The 25794-nt window shown below is 39.3% G+C and overlaps 2 protein-coding genes and 1 pseudogene across 2 annotated transcripts; all 3 read left to right on the top strand.

Annotated features, from left to right (window-relative positions):
- The first annotated feature begins 976 nt into the window (after positions 1–976).
- On the top strand, positions 977–2907 carry LOC121976342 (zingipain-2-like). Its single transcript, XM_042528472.1, has 4 exons — positions 977–1514; positions 1836–2065; positions 2162–2302; positions 2472–2907. The coding sequence occupies exons 1-4, from the start codon at positions 1025–1027 to the stop codon at positions 2748–2750; spliced, it is 1140 nt and encodes a 379-aa protein (XP_042384406.1). The 5' UTR covers positions 977–1024; the 3' UTR covers positions 2751–2907.
- An 8871-nt stretch (positions 2908–11778) lies between these two features.
- LOC121976341 lies at positions 11779–14780 on the top strand (annotated as a pseudogene).
- Positions 14781–23531: 8751 nt separating this feature from the next.
- Positions 23532–24386, top strand: LOC121978622 (putative nuclease HARBI1). The gene has a single exon (XM_042530943.1). It carries the CDS (start codon positions 23532–23534, stop codon positions 24384–24386), a length of 855 nt encoding a protein of 284 aa, XP_042386877.1.
- The last annotated feature ends 1408 nt before the right edge of the window (positions 24387–25794 follow it).

The raw sequence follows: 25794 nt of genomic DNA, 5'->3' as shown, positions 1-25794 counted from the left end.
ACAAAGTTAATTTTCTTTTATCAATCATGATAAAAAATATTAAAGGTACACTAGGTGAGCCATTTATTCAATCATCAACGGCTAACAAGAGAATGAAGAATACAACAACAAGAAGGACGTTTGTTTTCATGCCCATGAAGATTATAATCAAATATCTAACAATGAAGTTTCCCACAAGAATATACACAAACACATATTAAAGGCTCGGTCATTAAGGATAATCATCCATTGAATACCCACTCATTGCGTGTCACGATATCATTTTTTTCACATTATTTTATATAGCTAGCCTCAAAGTCTAGCATCTACAGCTTGTACGTGCTGCTATATCAGTATACATGTGTGTGATGTCCTCAATGATTAATTAGATTAAAAATAAGTAAAAATTCAAAATTAGAAAAGTGAAAGAATGAAATTAATTAAAATATTAATTTTTATATTCTTACATATTAGTTTTTCATAGTAATATAATGTAATGTTTTTAATACATTCATAATAATTATATAAATATTACATCTTAATTTTTGTACATATATAAATATTTTTTATATATATTTATAATATAAATCGTATCCATTTAGATGACCTCGTATTTATTTATAGTAATATATCAATCATATGTGCTAGGCCTTGGGATAGTAGTCGTCCTTAATTTACCTTTTCTGTATTGATCTTGGAATAAATTGACAAAGAAAACGTATTCATCTTTTATCACCATGGGATAGTAAAATAGAAATAGTAAAAAATAATAAAAATAATTATCTCTATAAAATAGTGGTCTATGGTCTCAGCCTACATCTACCATTATATTCTATTAATTCCATTATATATATATATATATATATATATATATATATATATATATATATATATATATATAATATTTTTAATATATATTATTAATAAATAAATAATATATTTTTCCAGAGGTGGCAACTGGCAACACACTATCCTCTCTTTCTATATAAAGGAAGCCTTTCCATCGCCAAAGAGATCATCCAGTTTCTCTCTTCTCTTTCCTTTCATGGCTTCCACCGTAGACATTATCCTCCTACTCCTCCTCTCGTCCTCCGCCCTCGCTGCCGTCTCCTCCGTTCCCTATCAGGATGTCCTGACCCTCTCCAAGCAAGGCGGGGCCGTCCCCGTCCGCAGCGACGAGGAGGTGAGAATGCTCTACCTGGAGTGGAGGGCTAAGAATCACCCTGCCGAAAAGTACCTAGATCTGAACGAATACCGGCTCGAGGTCTTCAAGGAGAACCTTCAGTTCGTGGACAAGCACAATGCAGCGGCCGACCGCGGGGAGCACACCTTTCGCCTCGGGATGAACCGGTTCGCCGACCTCACCAACGAGGAGTACCGGACGAGGTTCCTCAGGGACTTCTCCCGGCTGAGGAGATCCGCCTCCGGGAAGATCAGCAGCCGGTACCGGCTGAGAGAAGGGGACGATCTGCCCGATTCCATTGATTGGAGGGAGAAGGGCGCCGTCGTCCCAGTAAAGAATCAGGGCGGTTGCGGTGAGCTATATATATATATATGAAGAACGTTTTTTCAGCAGCCTTTTTCTTTGCCTCTCTCTCGATCGTTTGGAGTAACTGGTATTGGGATATGCTTCTACCTCTTCTTTAATTAGCCACTATTTTATGGAAATTTTGCTAGCTAGATCTAGAAATTCATCTACTGCATGCTAGTGTCGAAATTTTGCTAGCTAGTATTTTTATTAATTTTCTAGCAAGCTATGGCAATTGCCAAAGATGAGATCGATGTAAAGTACTCTGTTTCAAATGATCTCAACAGGTATGCTAATTAATTATATATGCCTTTGATGGTGTCTATAGGGAGTTGTTGGGCGTTCTCTACAGTTGCTGCCGTTGAAGGTATCAACCAAATCGTCACCGGTGATCTGATTTCGCTGTCGGAACAGCAATTAGTGGACTGTACTACCGCCAACCATGGCTGTCGTGGTGGATGGATGAACCCCGCGTTCCAATTCATCGTTAACAATGGTGGCATCAACAGTGAGGAGACCTACCCGTACAGGGGGCAAAATGGGATTTGCAATAGCACGGTGATCTATTGACTAACCATTTGCAGCTAGAGAATACACGTCATTGTGGATGACTTTATAAATGTCGTTTGTTGCCTGCCTTTCTCATGCACGCAGGTAAATGCTCCCGTTGTGTCAATTGATTCGTACGAAAATGTTCCTTCCCACAACGAGCAGTCTCTCCAGAAGGCCGTGGCAAATCAACCAGTTAGTGTTACTATGGATGCTGCTGGACGCGATTTCCAACTCTATCGTTCGGTGAGATTCATCCAGATGATTAACTAACTTTTGGTAATTGCATCGGTCGGTCTGAATCATGCATCCAATCATTTAGTGTTTTCCTCACAAAAGCTTGTTTAATTTGTGTATCGCATCAACCTAGCTCCATGAGTAATGAAAATGACAAGGTATAATATAATTTTTGCAGGGAATATTCACCGGAAGCTGTAATATTTCAGCCAATCATGCTTTGACCGTAGTAGGTTATGGTACTGAAAATGACAAGGACTACTGGACCGTGAAGAACTCGTGGGGTAAGAACTGGGGAGAGTCTGGTTACATTCGAGTGGAAAGGAACATTGGAAACCCTAATGGCAAATGTGGTATTACAAGGTTTGCTTCTTATCCCGTAAAAAAAGGGACCAACACTGCTGCGATTCCCAACTGGGCTTTAACTAGCTCAGGAGGTCTCAAGAGCAGTGCATGATGAGAGAGTACTATAAGTAGCAACTCGATCGCTATGATATGTATATATTATCAAATAAGATCTTGCACGTCTATTCTGTAACTCCGATCGAGATCATGTACTAGCTAGCTAGCTAGCTAGATCAATAATAATATTATTATATCAGTTGTGATGTAAATTATTTTTGTGAACCAAATGTCTCGTTGGTCAGGTATCTGCTTAGCGTTAAATTCAACACATCGTTAAGTTGTCGTACTTTGCCATACAATTCCATTCTTGTTCCTCGCTGATTTGTTTGACACGTCATATATAATGCATGTAAGGTAACTTATTCATAAGCCCCTTGTAATTTATCAGTTTTTTTTTTGTATATTTAAAAGAAAAAAAAACGACCCACTCTTTTGGTATGCGATATTACTAATCCGTTCTATCTTAATCCAAACTAATACCCATCATGTTATCTAAGTAATTTATCATAGAGCTTAGACTTTATACTTTATAAGAGTTATGCAACTACTTATGCCACAATAAGAATCTAATTAAGAAATTGTTATAATTGTAGAGTATTAGCTCTGTATTCTGATTTTTATTTACTTTTATTTTTTTTAATCAAGTTATTTATTATTTTTTCATCCAATTTTTTTATTTTATATAATTTTTAACATATATATCAGAATTTTTTTCTTCCTTTAAATTACTTTTTTAATTTGATATTTAAATTACCCCCAGTCAACCCTTGACACATGTCAGAACACCCTTCCCTTTAAATTACCCCCTTGCAACTTTTAACGCATGACATATGTCAGAATCTCTTACTTTCTTTAAATTACATCTCCTCCAACCCTTGACACTTGTGAAAACACCTCCTCCTTTTAAATTACCCTCTTCAACCCTTGACATATGTCAGAACCTCTCCTTCCTTTAAATTACTCACCCTCCAACCCTTACACATGTTAAAACACCCCTCTCCACTTAAATTCCACCCTTCCAAATCTTGAGAAATGTCAGAACCTCTTCTCCCTTTAAATTACCCTCCTTCCAACACTTGACACATGTCATAATCTTTCCTCCCTTTAAATTACCCTCCTTCCAACCTTTGACACATGTCAGAACCTCTCACTCTCTTTAAATTACCCACCCTCCAATCCTTGACATATGTTAAAATACTCGCATCCCTTTAAATTACCTCCTTCAACTCTTGACACATGTCAGAACCTCCCCTCCACTTAAATTACTCACCCTTCAACTCTTGACACATGTCATAACCTCCTCCTTTAAATCCTCCTTTCACACTTCATTTTCAGTCACTCTTCAGTCACACCTCCCTCCACTGCTATCTCCCTCAGTCTCTTCTTCTCTCTTCCTAGAACATAGTTATCTTCTTAGCCATTACTTTTAGTAATTAATAGAAAAAAATTATGAATGATTATTTGTGTTTATTTTCAGATAGTTTATCAATTGAGAATAATTTCCTAGTGGAGAGAGTATCTCCAACAATAGTCACAATTATACAGCCGAAGTTACCACAAATCAGGTTAGTTATTATCGTCGTTTTATGCATATTCGTTATTTATTTTATAAGTAGAGAAATTATTTTAAGATTGGATAATGTCATACTTATACATCTTTGTTAAATTTTTTAATCTAGATATTTGAAAGTAGAGAATATATGATAAATTGGACGTAGATAGTTGGTCTGAAGAATGGTATTGTAGCGGTTATTAAAAATTTTACTAATTTAAAAGGTGGCAAACTACCAAAGTGTCATCTTATGTGTGAATGAGGTAGAAAGTACAAACTGCCACGATATCTAGTTGATTGGCAATCCTTAAAAAAATACTAGGACTAAAAAATGTGAATGTCCATTTGAGCTGTGAGGTATACCAATATCTCTAAATGGTGTGATGTGGGATTTAAGGGTTGTCTGTGGTTTTCATAATCATCAATCACCATAATATATTAATGGCCATGAGTGCCCGTATAAGTTAAAACCAATAAAAAAATTGTGCTCGACATGACCAACAACATCACACCTCCTGAAATTCTTAGTATTTTGAAGGAAAAAGACTCATTAAACACTACGGGAATCAAAAGCATTTACAATGTCATTTTCACAAACAAATCCACTAAATGGAGCGGCCTAAATTCTATTCAGTATGTCTTGGAGTAATTAATCAAGAAAGAATACCACCATAATTACCGTACAAATCTAGACACCAGCGAAATCATAGATACTCTTTGGGTTCATCCAAAAAGTCTATAACTGTTTATCAAATTTTCATCTGTGTTGATCATTGATGTCACATACAAGACCAATAAGTATCGAATACCACTATTGAAGGTTGTGGGTATCACATCCACAATGCGAACTTACTCACTTATGTTCGCATATCTTAGTAATAAGAGGACAGAGCAACTGACATGGGCATTAGGTACCTTAAAGAAAAGGATGGTTGAAAAGAAGGCATCGTTGCCATTGGTATTTGTTTATGTAAAATACGGCACCTAAATATAACCTTAAGGGAATTTTCAAAATTTTTAGAAATTTTCTGAGAATTTTTCGGAGCTTGTATGACAAATTTTTCTTTTCCTTTTTCCTTTTCTTTTTCTTCTCCCATTGCCAACCCCCTCACCTAACCGCCCCTTTTCCCTTCCTCTTCTTCTTCTTCTTCTCTTCATCTTCCCCACCGACGGCACCGCCTCGCACTGCTTCTTCTCCCTCCCGCAGACAAAAGGAGTGGCCAAAGGGAAGTCGAGCACTTCTCCTCCCAATCTCCATTGTTCTCCTCGCCTCTGCCTCGAATTCCCCTCTCCGATCTCCATCTCAATCTCCACCCAACCGCTACCATTGGCCAGCCGAAGTCCATCTCCTCCTCTCCACTCGATCCACTGTTGCCTGCTAACGATCGGCGCTACCCTCTGCTCTTCGCAGCGACGTCGTCTCACTATCTTATCCGCCCGATCCACTCGCGCTGCCTACGGTTCATAGCAGGGGATCACTGAGGCCGAGTTCTAGACTAGGATCATCGTTCGAATTGCGGGTTTCCTCTTCGGATCATCGGAGTCCTAGACTCGATCTTTCATCTCCGAGTTGTGCCCTAATCACTGCTTGCTGCCACCACTTGCCGACGCCACCCACGCACCAGTCGCCGACCATGGGAGAGCAGGGAGTGTAGCTTTCTAGCGGACACCTCTCCTTTCCTCGAATACACCGGCCTCTGTTTGATTTCTGCCTTCACAGGGAAAGAGGAAGTTAGATAGCAGTGGGCGGTTGGTCTAAAGTTGTTGGATTCCGGCCACCATAGCACTGAATGCCTGGTTGTTTTCTTGATATCCATCTTTGATCCCATCAGTGTAAGTGTTTTCAGCAAGTGAGTTTCTATTTTGTAGATCTAGTATATAAATTGAATTAGGTATGAATTGGATTATATGGTTGGATGATAGATTTATATTAGGTGAGTTTAGAATTGATTAAGTATAGATTTAAATCTAAATGGAATAACTATGGTTAAGGAAACTAACCCTAGTTAATCGTTGAGATACATTTAATTAGGGTTAAATGATGGTCTAATCTAAGCTTCGGGTTAATCTGATTTATATAGTTAACATAGATTAAATGGAATTAAAAATCTAGTTTCTTAATCGGATTAGGAGTTTAGTTTAGCTATTTTGCTTACAATAAATCTTAGCTAAACTGTACGATTTATTACAGGACTTTAATTCGGGACGAGCACTTCGACATAGCGATTGTTTAGCTCAATCTACATTTGAGGCGAGTACCTTGACTTATCTTTTAGATATTGTCATTTGATATGCATAGTGGATTTTAATGAGTAGTAATAATTATGTTATATCTGCATCGGTATGTCATTGCTTGATTCCTTCAACATGCTTATTTATTACCTGTTTTGCATCCATTACCCTCTTGATTATTTATACTCATAGAGGTAGTGACATACCATGTCATATGATATACCAGACTAGATATTTACCATATCTGATACGTGTACCTAAATCTTCTTATTTAGGTCATTTATTTTTGGTACCTGTTTTATGGAGGTAAATATGGTCTGGATTTTCATGCTTAGTGTCATGCACCATCTTGCATGATTGCATGTTGAGCGATTGGCAACTCTATTATTATTGAGTTCATTGCTAGTTACATGAATCTACACACACAATCACTCATGGGTTAGTGGTATATCAGGCAGAGTGTGTTGCAGTTTGCTCTGTCAGTGCTCCACTGGTCCACTCATGGGTAGCGTGACGCAGCGTGGTAGTACGACAGGGGTCCCTCCTCTGAATTGTCTCAGGGAGATGAGAGCATTGAGCTCCCCCACTTATGATTTGGGGTAGGAGGATAGGTGTACTCCAACAACATCCTGTCGACTCGGTCACTCATCAGGAGCAGTGATGGCAGAGTGCACAGTTGTCAGAGTCATACCCACTCGTTCTCACCATCGTGTGTGAGATGGTTGACTGGCGTCAGGGGTGACCATGTCATTTGCATCATATGCATGGATTGCATTTATTACTTATGTTTGATGTACTTTGTTTGCTGCATATTTGGTGGATGCATATGATTGACGACCTTATTATTTTGATAGGAGTTCCTGGTGAGTACAGCTTCTCCCATTCCTTTTAGTTTTGCATTTTCCATTATTATTCCAAGAGACTGTACGCATAATTTTTATTATTGGTTATTTGTTACTATGCATGTTAGCTTGGTATCCGCTGAGTGTTGGACTCACCCCGTTGATTATTACCATTTCAGGTTGAAGCTGTCAAGAGATTCTAGTCGCTAGTCCCCACCCTGAGTCGCGATGGTTTTCTACCTTTGGACTTGTTGTTTCCTTGTTATATTTTTATATATTTGTGATGTATAACTGTACTCGTGAATTTTTATCGAGTTTTGGTCTACTGCCTTTGTTTTCCGCTGTGTTGGATTTTTGTTGTGAGTTTAAGTTTTCATCATATTAGTGGAGTAATTTTTTTAAATAAACTGCGTGGTTGTGTCAGTCAGAGGCTGAGTTAATATAAACTGCATGGATTGTTAGTTATTTTTATTGTTATTGTTCCGGCCGTGCTGGCCAAGGTTTGTATGACCCTGAGGATTTTGTAGTAATGTTTCAGATTGTCACCAGTACAGGGGAGATGCTGCCGAAATTTCCTCGGTAGGGACTCCCCCAGGGCGTGACAATTCTTTTGGTATCAGAGCAGGTTTAAGATGCCTGTTTTTCATGTTCTGGATTTTTGAGTTAATCTGATACCAATTTATTTGGTATCAGAGTAGGTTTACGATGCTTGTTTTTCGTGTTCTGGATTTTCGAGTTAATCTGATACCAATTTATTTGGTATAAGAGCAAGGGTATTCTTGTAAATCTGGGTATTTTCGAATTTGTACGGATTTCCGTCGATTTTCTCGTTTCGGAGTTCCGAGGTCATAAATGGGGACTAGACAGCGACGGAACATCTCCAAACGGCAAATAGGTAAAATATTAATTTTTATACTTTTGATACTTGTAGTAATATCTGGTATATAATTTAACAGATATGAGGCGAAATGCATGCATTCTCATGCCGAGACGTGGTGCAAGACGGCCACACAAGAGGACATTGGAATCCCTGGCAGTAGAGTCGCCAGAGACAGCTACGGGGGTTGAGCATGTCGATCAGGGACAGACTCTTTATGGTGTTGCGGGCACGTCGGGCTCCCAGACCCAGATGGCTTCTTTAGAGGTACCTACCTCTGTTGTACCCGTCGTACCCATCATATCGTATTTACGATACCACCAGCGGTACCACCGGCATACCCGACACCTACTCCAATCGTGCCCACTATGTACCCGGCACCACCGCCACCGGTGCCTACTGCACACCCGGCACCCGCACTAGCAGTAGCAGTTGCTCCACATCCGGTACCACCACCTACCGTACCTCCAGCCGCACCCACCTATATTGACCCCTGCTGTGCCACCAGCGGCACCTACCCTAGCTTATGAGCAACACCGGGGATATCTCCCCCAGCCTATCCAGCGGTATCACCTGTAGTACCAGCTTCAGTGGTCCATCAGTTCCCACAGTAATCTCTACTCACCTTACTGATATAGTTGCGGCACGAGCTCAAATCCCAGTTTTGGCAAAGTCGATGAAAAGTCGATTCACACTATTCTGCGGAGAGACCGATCTGAGTGTGGCCCAGTCCTGGATAGAGACTATGGAGCGGGCCTTTTCTACATGGCATGCTCCGAGTGGGAGAAAGCAGAGCTGGCTGCTTTCCATTTACGGGATGAGGTCGATATCTGGTGGGATACGCAGTGTTCCATCATAGGCGAGCAGAATATCACTTGGGCGAGATTCAGAGAGACTTTTGAGAACCGATACTTTCTACGGTCATATCAGATGACACGCCGTCAAGATTTTCTGAGTCTTTGGCAGAACAACCGCACAGTGACAGAGTATAATGCTGAATTTAATCGGTTGGCCAGATTTTATCCAGAATTAGTTGCTGAGGACAGGTCTCGTATGTTTCAATTTGTCTAGGGACTGGATGGACATTTGTAAGTAAAGATTGTCGGTTTTGGGAATTCGTCTTACATAGAGGCATTGGACATAGCCCTTATGATTGAGTCAGCTCACCAGAGAGCGTATCCGGACAAGAAGAGTAAGCAGACAAATCAGACATCAGGACAGATTCAGCCGCCACAGGCTACCGGACAGCAACAGAGTGGTCGCAGTCGGCCAGGTCAGGGAACTTCTGAAGCATCTGGTTAGCCTCAGAAGTCATAGTAATCTTCATCAGGATGTTTCCGATCTCCTTAGCAGAACCAGAAATAGCCCGCCAGCGACATTCACTGCACCCTATGTGGGTCCAGAGACCACATCACTTCAGCTTGCTCCCTGGGATAGCCAGTTTGCTATTACTGCAAACATCCTGGGCACGTGAGACAAGATTGTTCGCTAAAGGCTCAGCATATGGCTTCCGGAGTTGCTGTTCATGGAGGACAGCACAGTCAGTCAGGGACTCAGCGAGGAGGGCAGAGAGCCCAATTTTCGCATCGTCAGCAGAGGACAGCTCCCCCTGCAGTAGTTGCATATGGCATGCATGGACAGGAGCTCTCCAGTGCCCTTATGGTACCACAGAATTCTATTTTGGTATCACGGTATCAACTGCAACTACAGCCACTGATTCAATACCAATCACAGCCTCAGACCCTAGTTCAGTATCAGCCACAGCCATAGCTGCAGCCACTGGTTCAGTACCAGTCACAGCCCCAGCCGCCGGTCCAGTATCAGTCGTAGCCCACATATCCATCTCTGGCTCAATATCCGGCACTGTCACAGTGGCAGGCTCAGAGTCAGGCACAGCAGCCTTTGGCAGCACTACCACCTGCACCACCGCCAAAGACTGGACGTATTCACGCGGTTACTAGAGAGGATGCGCAGCAGGCCGACGGATCCGTTTTCCACGGTATGATTTTACTTTATGCATTATCCGCTGATATGCTGATAGATACTGGTAGCTCACATTCGTTTATTTCCCGTGCCTTCATGAGGGACATAGGTAGATTACCTACTCTTAGACCGCAGCGATTGACTGTCTCCCTACCGTCTGGTGATACATTGGACGTCACTCAGGAGGTCAGAGATTGCCCGTTAAACTTTAGCAACAAGATACTCATGGTTGATTTATTAGTACTGGAAATGGTCGAGTTCGACATTATCCTTGGCATAGATTGGTTGTCTGCATATCATGTCACGGTTGATTGCCAGACGAGAGTGATCACATTCCGACCTTCGAACCAACCCTCGTGAGATTTTACTAGCATAAGGGACGACGGTATATTTACCATTTCTGCAATTCGAGCTTAGAAGCTGTTGTTGCATGATTGTCAGGGATTTCTTTTATCATTAATTAATGCTGACAACTGCGGAAGTACTCAGCTATCTGATGTTCCAGTGGTCCGAGAATATCTGGATTATTTCTAGATGAGTTACCAGGTTTGCCTCCCTAAAGACAAGTGGAGTTTGCTATTGAGCTGATTTCGGGGACCGTACCAATATCGAAAGCTCCTTACCATATAACACCTAAAGAGTTGGACAAGCTAAAAGTCCAACTCTAGGAGTTATTGGACAGGAGATTTATTCGTCCAATTAAATCTTTATGTTTTCCTTATTTTATTTCTCCTAGTAACGCCTGTGTAATCTTCACATTGTAATAGATTTCTTAACTTTTAGTATTTAACCAAAAAGGAGAATACTAGCGGTGTTTTTTGAGAATGATCCATCGATAAATCATGGAGTAGGAATTTAAGGGCTATCAAACAACGTTAAATAAAGGTGTTAACGATCCCTATAAGTGTGATGCTTAAATATTTTCATTTTTGCTGCTAATCATATGTGATCTTTCTACCGAGAGCAAAAGTATTTGGGAATCATCCTTGCCCTGTTCACCCCGCTAAGTGAAGGATGACTACTAATGAGGGGATTAGAGTGGAGCATGGTCCAAACTGTGTATCCCATCATGTTGATAATGACTTTATTGACTAAGCCATAAATTAATTGCACTCAAATAAAATATGATTATGACAAAAGATGAATACGGGAGATAAATCATGGACAATTATTAGCGTTTGAAATAATGACTAGTACATAAAAGAGGTATTTACTTCGACTTTATCTAGATTCAAACTCCAGAGTTCATTATGATAATATCTTATGTACTAATCATTATATTCATCCGAGCGGACAAATAAAACACCATGATGCTTCAAATAAACGACAGAAAAAGTTTATACACAATCAATTATCTTTCTATATTGAAAAAGCGAATCCCTTCGTTCCTAATCAATAATTCTAACTCAACCTCTTATTCCATTATTTAATTGATCAATTATCTATAAATAAATAGATTGCACATTCTAGATATATTGATTAAATATATATTATTAATAAAATAATATAAATAAATATATTATTTTCCAGAAAATAAATTTTAAGGCGGCAACCTTGACCTTCCACAATGTTCACTATCTTCTTTTATTTTCTATATAAAGGAAGCCTTTCCATCAAAAATCGCTCTTCTCTTTTAGCTCATGGCTTCCGCCGTCGCCATTTCCATCCTCCTTCTCTCGTCCTCCGCCCTTGCTGCCGTCTCCGCCGTTCCCTATCTGAACGTCCTCACCCTCTCCAGGCAATCTGGGGCCGTCCCCGGCCGCAGCGATGAGGAGGTGAGAATACTCTACCTGGAGTGGAGGGCCAAGCATCGCCACTCCCAAAAATCCCTAGATCTGGACGAATACCGGTTCGAGGTCTTCAAGGAGAACCTCCGGTTCGTGGATGAGCACAATACAGCGGCCAACCGCGGGGAGCACACCTTTCGCCTCGGGATGAACCAGTTCGCCGACCTCACCAACGAGGAGTACCGTGCCAGGTTCCTCAGGGACTTCTCCAGGATTAGGAGATCCACGCCCCAGAATATCAGCAGCAGGTACCGGTTGAGAGAAGGGGACGATCTGCCCGATTCCATCGATTGGAGGCAGAAGGGCGCCGTCGCCGTCGTAAAGAATCAGGGCAATTGTGGTAATCTATTTCTTCATTTGTTGACTTCACTTTGTTTGTGTGTGTGTGTGTGTGTGTGTGTGTGTGTGTGTGTGAAGTTAGATATCCTGCTTTTGTTTGAAGAGCGTTTTTCCAGTTCCCTTTTTCTTTACCTCTCGTTGGACTTTTGACAAAAGAGGGGCTGTTTGGAGTAACTGGTATGGGGATCTGCTACTACCTCTTCTTTAGCCCCTATTTTATGGAAATTTTTCTAGATTAAGAAATTCATCAACTGCTAGTGTCGAAATCTTGAAATCCCGATCGATGAACTTACCAAATGAAGATTTTTCACTTGCTACTAGTACTTTTAAAATTAAGTGGATGATAGGGTTGTAAACGTGCCAAATCATTGTTTAAGCTTGTTTGATAAAGTTATTCAGGCTTGTTCATCTATTTGACCTTGTGCATATTAAATGTACCGAGTTTGCTCACAAATGTTTGACTCATTTACCGCCTTAAGTAGATCATCTCCCTGAAAATTTTCCTTTGAGATCAAATAATGAGTTTGTGACAAATTTCTAGTAAGTTATGGCTAATCAAAGATGAGATGTAAAGTACTTTGTTTCAATGCTCTCAACAGGTATGCTAATTATGCCTTTGATGGTGTCTATAGGAAGTTGTTGGGCGTTCTCTGCAATTGCTGCCGTCGAAGGTATCAACCAAATCGTCACCGGTAATCTGATTTCGCTGTCGGAAGAGGAATTAGTGGACTGTACTATCGACAACCATGGCTGCAGTGGTGGATGGATGAACGTTGCATTCCAGTTCATCATTAACAATGGTGGCATTAACAGCGAGGAGAACTACCCGTACACGGGGCAAAATGGGATTTGCAATACCACCAAGGTGATATATCGACTAACCATTTGCAGCTAGAGATACTTCATGTTTTGATTGTGGATGACTTTATAAATCTCGTTTGGTGTCTGCCTTTCTCATGCAGGAAAATGCTCATGTTGTGTCAATTGATTCGTATCAAAATGTTCCTTCCAACGATGAGAAGTCTCTCCAGAAGACTGTGGCAAATCAACCAGTTAGTGTTACTGTGGATGCTGTTGGACGCGATTTCCAACTTTATGATTCGGTAAGATTCATCTAGATGATTAACGTTTGGTAATTGCATTGGTTTGAATCATCCCATCCATTGTTTTCCTCACAAAAGCTTGTTTGTATATCTCATCATCCTTGATGAGTATTTCAGCATATTGTTCAGTTAAGAAATACATCCAGGTGTGAATCTTTATATCATTGCCAAAGACTAGTTTTTCTAAGCTGTCAAGGTTTTTCCTCCATAGATATAGTTTACTGTATTGCAAGTGCTCTAGAAATCTAGGTCCCAGTAGATGTAGATTCCATGACACAAAATATGTTTCTCTTCCTACATGCTTTCATGATATAATTTTGCAGGGAATATTCACCGGAAGCTGTAATATTTCATCAAATCATGCTATGACCATAGTAGGCTATGGTACTGAAAATGGTAAGGACTACTGGATTGTGAAGAACTCATGGGGTGTAACCTGGGGAGAGTCTGGCTACATCCGAATGGAAAGGAACATTGCAAACTCTACTGGCAAATGTGGTATTGCAAGGTTTGCTTCTTACCCCGTAAAAATAGGGGCCAGCCTGCACAACAACCCTGCTGCAGTGCCGCTGCTGCCTCTTCCTCTGCGCCTTCCCTCGTCGAGCCTCTTACCGCTTGCGATAACAACTGCACCTGCCCCAGCAGCACCACATGCTGCTGCATCTACGAGCAGGACAATCGCTGCTTCATTTGGGAGTTCTGTCCGCTCGAGGGTGCCACCTGCTGCGACAACCACTTCGGCTGCTGTCCCCAAGACTACCCAGTCTGCAGCATCTCAAACTGCCTAATGGTAAATAAACATGTGCTTCTCCAACCCATTGAAATACTTGGCATGGGTGATAAATAAGTTTATGCAAGTTTAGGAAACAGGAACTCAACTTAAACTCGATAATAAACATATATGCTCTTTTCTCTCTAATATTGATCCAAGTAAACACCAACACATTTCTGTCTTTTTCTTCTTTCTTTTTCCTTTTTAAATGAGTCCTAGTGCTTTTAAATTTAAAGATGGCTGTATCTGTATTTTATCATCTAAATAACATTCTTATCCGATTCGATTGACAGCAAGAACAGTCCTCTCCGGGTGAAGGCTTTGACGCACTGCTGCCATTCCCAACTGGGTTTTAACTGGCTCAGGTGGTCTCAATAGCAGTGCATGATCAGACTATAAGCATTAACTCGCTATGATATGTAAGTTAATTTTTAACGGATACTAAGGTAAAATATTCTATTTATTTGTCTGTATTTTACTGTAGGATAGACAATAGATATCACCTCAGAGTGTGCGATATTATCTCTAATAGATTTGGATTTAAGTTGAATGATAATAATATTGCATCCCTTGTGATGTAAATTATTCATGTGAACCGAAATGTCTCGCTAGTCATGTCTGCTTGCGTGTTATATGGCAGCCATTGTTTCTCGACGATCTATTCAACACATCATAAAGTTATCATATTTTGCCATACAATACCATGTTGTTCTTCGGTGATGTGAGCGCACCCCACCGCCGACCAGCCGCCCCCATCGCTGGTCCGGCTGCCCGCAGACATGATCGCGTCGAAATTCGATCGTGATCTTGTCGGAATCTAGTGCGATCGCGGAATCTGGCGCGATCGTGGCCGGATTCCGAATGCTATCACGACTGGACGTGATCGCGCTAGATTTCGGCGAGATCGCGACCGGATTCCTGCGCAATCATGGTCGGAGTCCGACACGACTATATCCCCTCGTTGCCGAGACTTCCTCTCAGCTCGGTGGTGGGCAGGCAGCAACAGTCGAAATCCATGCTGCAATCCCCGATGAGTTCATCCCTTGAGCTATAGTGTGGGTGGGTTTAGGCGGCCGGAGGCCGTCGGCGGTGGGCAGGCCGATCGGCAGCGGGGCGCGAGGGTGGCTGGCGCAAGGAGGCGCAGTGAGCTTCGGTTCAGCGAGAACGAAGGAAAATCAAAGAAGAGAAAAAGTTTTCATTAAAAAAAATGACTTGGACTTTAGTTCGCAGCAATTTGTAAAATAGGGTCCGTAGCATAACAATTCTCTCTCTCTATATATATATATATATATAGGCCAAAAAAAAATAACCCTTTTGGTATACAATATTAATTGTCCATTCTAATTTAATCTAAACTAATACAAATCATTTTAATTATAATATCAACTTGCTAGAAAAATTCCATAATCTAGTATCAAAAAATTGAAAAAGAGGAGCAAACAAATTGTGGAATTGGGGGTAAAATTTAATTTGGTCCCTGAGATTTCAACGCAATTGCAAATGATCCCTGTCATTTTAATTTACTTCAATTAGTCCCTCACACCATTTTCCGACAACATTTCCCTCCAAAATGGGAGGCATTTATGTAATTGTCTAATTAAATAAATAAAAAAACAAAAAAACCTTTTTATTTTCAATAATTAAATATATTTAATGAATATTTTAATAAAATTAATTTTACTACATCCATTCCCTTTCTACATCTTCACCACGGTCAAAAACCCTTCTTTCACCGCAATAAAAAAATAGTTTACAACTGCAATTTACTCTCTTGCAAGCAAAGCGCTTTGAACGCATGTTCATTTTTCTTAAACTTTCCTTCAATTTAAGAACTTACAAAGTTTTTAAATCAAGCAAGAGACATGTTAATCATGCTTTTCCTCTTTCTCTAGGCAGTTGCTTTGGGAGAGAAAAAGAGATAGTCGGCTTTCAAGCTTAGAAGAAAGAATCTTTATCCTATCTCACATCCCTTCTACCTTACTATAAGCAATTCATCCATGCCTGCCAAAGTCGACCATCCCAAATTTAACTGACTCTAAAATGCTTCATTATAGTTGCATATAACATGTTTGATAAAATGTTTCAGTATAGTTACAAGATTTCTATAGCTACTTTTCTAATCTCACATTGATTTTCTCCATATTTTTATTGTTCTAGGAAATGTGGTTTAATTTGGAGGTCACCTACTTGGGAGAAAAATTGATTGTAGAAAAATTGAGTTCAACTACTTATGAGTATTTGTCTTTACGGTGTTTGTGGCGTTGCATTAGGAAATAGAACAGGCTGGTTAAGTAATAGAGTAATGGTAGAAGGCATCTTGCTTGACACATGTGATGTGGTTATTTTCAATAATGATGAAGACATACAAAGTTTAATAGCAATATATCTTTCTATTGGATTGCAAAATGTTTGTGTAAATTCACACATGACACATTGTCCTGGAGTTGAAAGTTCTCAAAATATAATCGGTAGCTCACGAGTGACAGAAGTTCATGGAGATGAAAATATGATTTCCACAAAATTAATTGAAAATGACGAATTAGATGAAGAGGAAAGCATAGATATTGAAGAGATTCTTGAATGAATGATTTTGAATCTGAAGAAAATGCTAAAAATGATGTGTGCACTTAATTGAGTCAAATGATGAGGAGGAGGAGGAGGAGGATAATTTAAGTGATTACAATTCAGATAAAGATCAATCTATAACACCGATGAAGATTTGCAAGAAAGGAACAAAGTAACACCGATGCTAATTTAAAAAGTAAAGATATTTTTATAACTTTATCTATTTAACTTTCATTTCCCCCCAAACAAAGTAATACATGTTACGTTAATGAACCTTCCCTTCCTCCCAAACAAGGAAAACAAGGAGAAGTTAAATATTTTACTTCCCCTCACTTCCCCTTCCTTCCCCTCTCTTTCCTTTCCGTTAATGAATCTTCTCTCACTCCATCCAAACAGAGGGTAAATGATAACATAGAAGGGAAGTACTTTGAATTTCAACATGATCATAATGGAAATTAGATTATAATTTTGAAAGAAGGGCAGATATTTGATAATGTGCAACATTTCAAGGACATTCTTGCTAAATATATAATTCAAGAAGGATTTAAATTGAAAAAGATCAAGAATGATAGAGTGAGGGTTTCTGTTGTGTGCAGTAATGGTTCTGGTTATTCATAGAGGTTACCTGCATCCACCTATGTTGATGGAGTGACATTCAAGACCCGACCTCATCTTCCACGTACTTGGCGGCCTAGGACCAGAGTACGAATCTCTGGTCATCGCACTTACCACGCGACCCGACACAGTGTCGTTTGATGGCATGACGAGAATGCTCCTCTCCCACGAATATCGGTTATAGGGTCACTCACCTACACACCATCGATGGTCAATCTCTCAATTGGCAGCAACCGCAGCAACATGTGTCGAGGAGGCGACAGTCGACTTTCCCAACGACAATGGCAAGCAAGCACTAGAAATCCTCCATCTCTCTCCCATGGGTCACTTCACTCTTCAATGAATGGAGGACTTGAACAAATTGGGTAGCCCAGCTATGGTTCTTCTCCAAATGGACCACACTCTGATTGGGCTTCTACGCACAACTCTGTCTAATACCGCGGTCATGATCACCGAGGCTCCCAAAATAGTGGTAATCATCATCTTCGATGCACTAACTGCTCTCGTTTCGGTCATGTTGCTGAAATTGTCATTTTACTCCATATTTTCAAATATGCAATGGCAAGGGTCATTCTGCAATAAATTGCTTTCGCCGATTTGATCAAAATTTTCAGCACACTACTACACCAACCGCTCTGATGGCTGCACCATCTACTATTTCAGATCCATCTTGGTATCCTGACTTTGGTGCTACTGATCATATCACAGTAGATCTGGGAAATCTCCAAGTTCATGCTCCATATCAAGGTACTGAAACTATTGTTGTTGGTAATGGTAAGACACTTTATATTGCTAGTATTGGTAACTCTACTATTCCTAGCCTGGACAAATCACTACACTTGGCTAATATATTACATGTGCTTGCAATTACCAAAAATTTATTGAGTGTCACTCGATTCAGTGTTGATAATAATGTTTTCCTTGAATTTCGTCCAACATATTGTGTTGTAAAGGACCGGTACACGAAGATGGAACTACTTCGAGGATTTCTTAAAGGTGGGCTCTATTGTCCTCATCAGCATAGCGTGCCCCACAAACAAGCCCTTGTTGGTACACAGTGCTCCACTACCATCTGGCATCAATGCTTAGGTCATCCATCCACAGCCACAGCCTCTTATGTTATTTCGCATTTTCAGCTGTCTGTGTTAGACAATAAGACTGTTTCTTCTTGTGATGCATGTCATTTAGACAAGGCTCGTAAATTGCCTTTTGAACTATCTATGATTAAATCTACTGCACCTTTAGATTTGATTCACTCTGATGTTTGGGGACCTGTCCCAATCCTCTTTAATTCTAGTTGTCACTATTTTGTACACTTTATGGATGATTTCAGTCGCTACACTTGGCTATATCCTATCAAATGCAAGTCAGATGTGATTCACATATTTACTCAGTTCAAATCTTTGGTTAAGACTCAGTTCAATTGTCGAATCAAAAGTCTATAAACTAATTGGGGAGGTAAGTTTCAATCTCTCAGTAATTTGATGCACTTCATGGTATTCAACATCGCCTATCATGTCCACATACTAGTGAACAAATGGCATTGTCAAATGCAAAATTCGACACCTCACAAAGGCATGTCTTGCCATGCTTGCTCATGCATCTATGCCCCTCTACTATTGGGATGAAGCCTTCTTGACCACTACCTACCTTATCAATCATCTACCTATTCTAGCTCGACGATCTCCATTTGAGGTATTATTTGGTCGATCTCCAAACTATAGCTTTATGAAAGTGTTTGGGTGCGCATGCTTTCCACTGTCACGATCATACTACCAACATAAGTTTGACATCTGCTCAGTCAAATGTGTATTTCTTGGGTATAGCTCTTCTCATAAGGGTTACAAGTGCCTTCATATGTCAACAGGATGGATATTCATCTCTCGTCATGTTCAATTCGACGAGATGAGTTTTCCTTTCACTGCATTATCATCACTACCTTATCAGGTTATCTCCTCCCCTTGTCTAGTACATGTTCCTCCTGATCTACAGGTTATGACACAATCTCTTTCAAGATCACAGAGTGCACCACAATGTCCAGTCACTGATCCTCCTACTATTAGTGAATTATCGTCCTCGGTGGATTCTGCTATCGATGCGTCTATCTCCTCGTTGGCTCTGCCTAACTCGACTCCAGATAACTCTTCTCTACCCCCCGAGTCTCCCCTTCGAGCTCCTACTTGCTCTACTCATCCTATGCACACTCGTGCTAAGACTCGGGGTGCCCATATAGTCAAGACTGACTCCCCAAAACCGACATGCTTCACCACTGCCAACAAAGACCCAGCTTGGCGGTCTGCATGACTTCTGACTACAATGCCCTTCTTCAGAACCACACGTGGTCACTAGTTCCACGCTCAACTCACCAAAACATCGTGGGATGCAAATGGGTATTCAAAATTAAACGTAAAGCAGATGTTTCTATTGATAGGTACAAAGCTCGCCTTGTTGCTAAAGGCTTTCACCGAAACCTGGTCTTGACTATGCAGAGACGTTTAGTCCAGTTGTCAAACCCACAACTATCCGGACTATTCTCTCTATCTCCATCACCCATGGGTGGCCCATATACCAGCCAGATGTCAGCAACGCTTTTCTTCATGGCACTCTTCATGAGGAGGTATATATGGCTCAACCTCCTAGCTTTATTCATCGTGACCAACCTGACCACGTCTGCCGGCTACATAAAGCCATCTATGGTCTCAAGCAGGCCCTTCGAGCATGGCATGCCATCCTACATGCTTCCTTACTCTCACTAGGGTTTACTGAGTCTAGGTCAAATACGTCGCTTTTCCTTTTTCACTCTACACAAATCACGACATATCTCTTGGTTTATGTGGATGACATCATCTTCACCAACATCTCTTCCTCCTTTATTGCATCTACAATTGCGCATCTAGGCACCTCCTTTCCTCTCAAGGATCTAGGCGAGCTACACTACTTCCTTGGTATTGAGGCTACCCGCACCACAACTGGTCTCTTCATATACCAGCCCAAATATATTGATGACATTCTCTCTCGAGCAAACATGCATCAGGCTAAACCGCTCAACACCCCCATTTCTGGAGGGTCCTCTCTATCTAAACATGATGGAGACCCGCTTCCCAACCCTCACATATATCGAAGCATTGTTGGTGTCTTACAATACTTGACACTTACTCGTCCTAAACTAGCATTTGCTATCGATCGAGTTTGCCAATTTATGCATAAACCCACTACGACTCACTGGATTGCAGTCAAACGAATTATAAGATATCTTCGTCACACCCCTGGTCATGGCCTCATGTTGTGCCCAGCAACTTCTCTCACTCTGACAGCATACTCAAATGCTAATTGGGTTGGTTATCTCGATGATCGTCGGTCCACCACTGGCTACTATATATTCCTTGGTGACAACCTCATCTCTTGGAATTCAAAGAAACAACAAGTTGTTGCTCGATCCAGTACTAAGTCTGAATATCGAGCACTAACTCATGCTACTACAGAACTCTGTTGGCTTCAATCTTTATTGGGTGAACTCCGAGTGTCTATGCTATCTCCTCCGGTTCTTTGGTGTGACAACATTGGCGCGACTTTCCTCACTAGCAATCCCATCTTTCACGCTCGTACAAAACATATTGAGATTGACTTCTACTTTATTCGTGAACGTGTTGCTCGCAAGACTCTCATCATCTAATATATCTCCACTCAAGATCAGTTGGTTGACATTCTTACGAAGGGTCTCTCTTCTCACCGATTTGCTCTTTTACATGACACACTCACGATGTGTGCTACACCGCTTCGTTTGCAGGGGGATGATAAGGAAAGAAATAATCACACAAAACTTTCATGAAGACGAGGCAATCACATGCTACAATCAAGGGATTGAGGATCATCGAATATTTATTACTCATATTAATTAGGCTACAATTAAGGGATAGAGAATCATTCTCTCCTATGTAAAGTGTATATAAATATTGTCTAAATTATTCACAATAATGTATCAAATTAAGAAACCATTTTTCCACCTTGTCTTCTTCCTCTCTTCTTCATCTTCTATATGTAGTGTCAGGAGAGCATGAAGACAACTATGCTAATATACCAAGATACATTGCTGCAATTAAGGAATCAAACAGTGGAGCTTATGTAAAATTGAAATGTGATGGCCTTGATATTTGTAATCCATTTTGTGCACCTAAATTTGAAAGAATTTTCATAAGTTTTGAAGCACAATTCCAAGGGTATATTAAAGGATGCAAACCTTTTAGTGGAGTGGATGGTTGTTTCTTAAAGGGACCATATAAGGGTGAATTACTTATTGGATGCGAACTTTGGAATTTTTCCAATTGCAGGAATTACTATTTCCTTATTATTTTACTTCAAATTTTTTAAAATTATTTTCATATTTATATTATTCTAATACTACTTTTTCCTATTTATAGTGATGGTTTGTGAAGGGGAAAATGGAGATAGTTGGAAATACCTTTTTGATTGCTTACATACTTATATGCAAGATGAAAGAGTTAATACTTTCACGAGTGATAGACAAAAGGGGTTGAAAAGGCAATTAATTCAGTATTTCCAACTTTACGACAGAGGTATTGTGCTAGGCATTTGTATACAAACTTCAAAGCTAAATTTCCAGGTCTAAGCTGAGGAAACTTTTTTGAATTACTATTAAAGCCTACACAGAACAAGACTTCAAAGATGTCATGGATGAAATGAAAAAAGTTGACCTTGCGGCATATAAGTGGTTGATGGAAACATGCAAAGAACATCCAAGTACTTGGTCAAGACATGGATTTGATCTAGATGTTAAAGTTGATCATGTTACGACTAACATGACAAAGTCCTTCAATGCACTTTTGGAGAAAATGAGACAAAGGCCAGTGATATCATTGTTGGAGTGGTATTGGACAAAGGTCATGAAGAGATTCTTTACAAGGTATCAGAAAGCTTTAACTTGGCAAACTAGTTTACCACAGAAGGTAAATGCTAAAGTGGAGAAAAATCAAAGAGAGGGGAAGAAGTTACTAGCAATACCTGCTTCTTAATTTTTATTTGAAATTTATGATGATAAAAAGTACATTGTCAATCTTAAGGACAAGACTTATGAATGTAGAGAGTAGCAAGTTTGTGAAGTGCCCTGTAAACATACGATGAGTTATATTCTATACATGAGATATGTTCTGATGCAGTTGTGGATCCATACTTGACTAAGAGCATCTCCAATGGGGATATTTGGAGGGGATATTTCTCCAAATATCCCCCACTTCCAAATATCCCCCATTGAAGGGGATATTTGATGGAGCAAAGGAAATCACCGGGCACTCATCAGTGCCCGGTGATTTCTCCTTGTGGGGCCCACCATTTTGGTGGGCCATCATTATTTGTAATTTTTTTTTTAAAGTAATTATGGTGGGTCCCACCCAAAAAAGTGGGCGGCTTTTTTAATAAAGAAAACATTATAAACGTTCAGAAAACAAAAGGTAACGTTCGAAAAAATTAAAAATAAACGTTAAAAATTTTTTAATGAAGTAAAATCAGAACATTAAAAAATTAAAAATAAAACAAAATGTAACGTTCAGAAAAATAAACGTTCGAAAATTTAAACGTTGGGTAACGTTCAATTTCTCTCTATATATACATCATTTCTTTCATCTATTTACATTATTTCCATACTCATTGTCTATCAAAAATTTAGAGAGAAATGGATTTGTTCAACTCTACAAGTATCGACGAAAATTCTAGTGAAGAAGGTTCTCAAGTTCGTCATAATTTTCCCGAAGACACAACGAGGTCTACAATATCAGATCCTGGTGAGGCGTTATTTATGATGGTAGTACGCAATCAATTTAGAGTAGCTGAATTTATGCAAAATTATCATGGGAGTACACAAAGAAGAAGAACAATTACCAGAGATCGTGTAGCTGGACACACTCGACTTGTCAATGATTATTTCTGTGTTGAGCCGGTGTATACTGATGATATGTTCCGAAGACGATTCCGAATGAGAAAAGAATTATTTTTGCGTATAGTCACTGATTTGGAAAATCATCCTAGTGGATTTTTTAAATGGAGGGAAGATGCAGCAAGGAGAAAAGGTCTGTCGCCGCTTCAAAAATGCACGACAGCTATCCGTTAACTGGCATATGGAGGTTCTGCCGACCAATTTGACGAGTACTTGCGAATGGGTGAAACAACTGCCCTCGAATGCTTGTCCAACTTTTGCCAATGCGTGATACAAATATATGGAGGTGAGTACTTAAGAAAACCCAATGCAACTGACATCACTCGTTTGCTTGAAATGCATGAACAAAAGCATGGTTTCCCTGGGATGTTAGGAAGTCTTGATTGCATGCATTGGGCCTGGAAAAATTACCCGGTTGCGTGGAGGGCACAGTACACGCGAGGCGATCATGGCTATCCAACAATTGTACTTAAGGCAGTCGCATCTGTCGATTTGTGGATATGGCATGCATTTTTTGGAGTTGCTGGATCTCGCAATGACATCAATGTGCTTAATGAGTCACCTATTTTTAATGATGTTTTGAAAGGAAATGCACCGGAAGTTAATTTTATTGTGAACGGTACACAATATACAAAAGGGTACTACCTAACAGATGGTATATATCCGGAATGGGCCACTTTCGTCAAGAGTTTTTCCTGCCCTCAGGATCCGAAAAGAATTAAATTTAAGGAAAGACAAGAAGCTGCAAGAAAAGATGTCGAGCGGGCATTTGGGGTACTCCAAGCTCGTTGGGCAATTATAAGAGGTCCAGGGCGACATTGGTTTATGGACAAATGCAAAGAAATCATGTATACGTGCATTATTTTACACAACATGATTGTGGAGGACGAAGGTCATGCAATATCGATTTGGGATCGCGAAGAACAAGATACAATCACAGCGAATCATGGCTCAACCAGTGAATTTGCTGAATACATTCGAAGAAATTCCGAGTTACGTGATACTCAGGTGCATCATCAACTTCGTCATGATTTGGTTGAACACATCTGGGAAACATACCATCATGATGAGTAAATAACTAATTTATTATATATAAAATATTTAGTTATTCAATTCTAATTTTGTGAAATATTTGAACTATGTTGTAGTTTTTTTTAAAATGTGTACGTTCGATGTTGTATTGTTGATGTTGTATTGTTTTCATTTAAATAAAATATTAATATTAACAAATATATATTGAATAATTGTCTAAAATATATTTATGAATAAATGATATACGAAATATATTAAAAATATATATTAATTTTATTTAAATATAAAATTATTTGTTGATGTTGTATTGTTTTCATTTAAATAAAATATTAATATTAAAAAATATATATTGAATAATTGTCTAAAATATATTTATGAATAAATGATATACGAAATATATTAAAAATATATATTAATTTTATTTAAATATAAAATTATATGTAAGTTACTAAAATGGTTATGGGACCCATAAATATTTGATTGGTTAGAGGTTTGATTGTGAAGTTGAGAATATTTAAGAGTGAGATATTTGATTGGTGGGACCCATAAATATTTGGATGGTGAGATATTTCATTGTGAAAGTTAAGATATTTGTATAGTGAGATATTTAAAAGTTGATGTGGAAGTGGGGCCCACAAATACTTGGGAGAAATATCCCAAGCTATTGTGGATGCTCTAAGGAGGCATATTGCAAGATGTATAATGGGATGATCAATGTCGTTTCTGATAAATCTAAATGGCCAAAAAAACTCTCAAATTCCTCTTTTGAAGCCTCCAACTCACAAGAGAAAAAATAAAGTATTCAAACAAGACAGATTGCAAACTAGTAGGAGGGAGCCGAATGAACCTCTAAAGGGCCATAAAAGATCAATTCATGTCACTTGCGAAGTTTGTAATGAGATTGGATACAATAAAAGAACTTGCAGTAAATGAAGTGCACAAAATATGCAAAAGAAACAGGTATAATTTATTTTTAGATTCTCTTTATTGTAGTTGAGTTTTTTTTTTCTCCAATTATAGCTTAATTTCTCTTAAATATTGCAGGACATGAGTTCTCTAATGTCAACTATAGACAATAGTAGGATCTCTCAATCTTAAATGTAAGGTCTTTTCTATTTAATATCGCGCTATTCATAAGAATATGGTTTTGATGTGTTTTTTTTTATTACTATTTCACAGGTTTTTAACATTGACTAATGCTCCATAGGTTGGGATGATGCAACTTAAGATGGCTATTATTCATAAGTGGATGGTTTTGATGTTTGTTTTGTAATGGTAAAAGTTAACTCAGATTTTTGCTATCTTGAAGTTGTAATAATACATTTTTTTGTAAAAATTGAAAAGCTACTAATGTTTTTTTTGTTAAAGTTTATTTTGTGATATAAAGAGTTAACTTGATTTTTGTTGTAAGGATACATTTTCTTGTGAAAATTGAAAAGCTACTTATGCT

Source organism: Zingiber officinale, chromosome 4B (genome assembly GCF_018446385.1).
Source record: "Zingiber officinale cultivar Zhangliang chromosome 4B, Zo_v1.1, whole genome shotgun sequence".
Classification (NCBI taxonomy): Eukaryota; Viridiplantae; Streptophyta; class Magnoliopsida; order Zingiberales; family Zingiberaceae; genus Zingiber; species Zingiber officinale.
Note: the sequence above shows the minus strand (reverse complement) of the source record. Positions and strands in the feature narration are given on the sequence as shown.

Coding starts and splice junctions, on each gene's coding strand:
- LOC121976342 (XM_042528472.1), top strand. CDS start 1,025: ATGGCTTCCACCGTAGACATTATCCTCCTACTCCTCCTCTCGTCCTCC. Junction 2,066..2,161: donor ATGGGATTTGCAATAGCACG/GTGATCTATTGA, acceptor TCATGCACGCAG/GTAAATGCTCCCGTTGTGTC. Junction 2,303..2,471: donor ATTTCCAACTCTATCGTTCG/GTGAGATTCATC, acceptor TAATTTTTGCAG/GGAATATTCACCGGAAGCTG.
- LOC121978622 (XM_042530943.1), top strand. CDS start 23,532: ATGGGTGAAACAACTGCCCTCGAATGCTTGTCCAACTTTTGCCAATGC.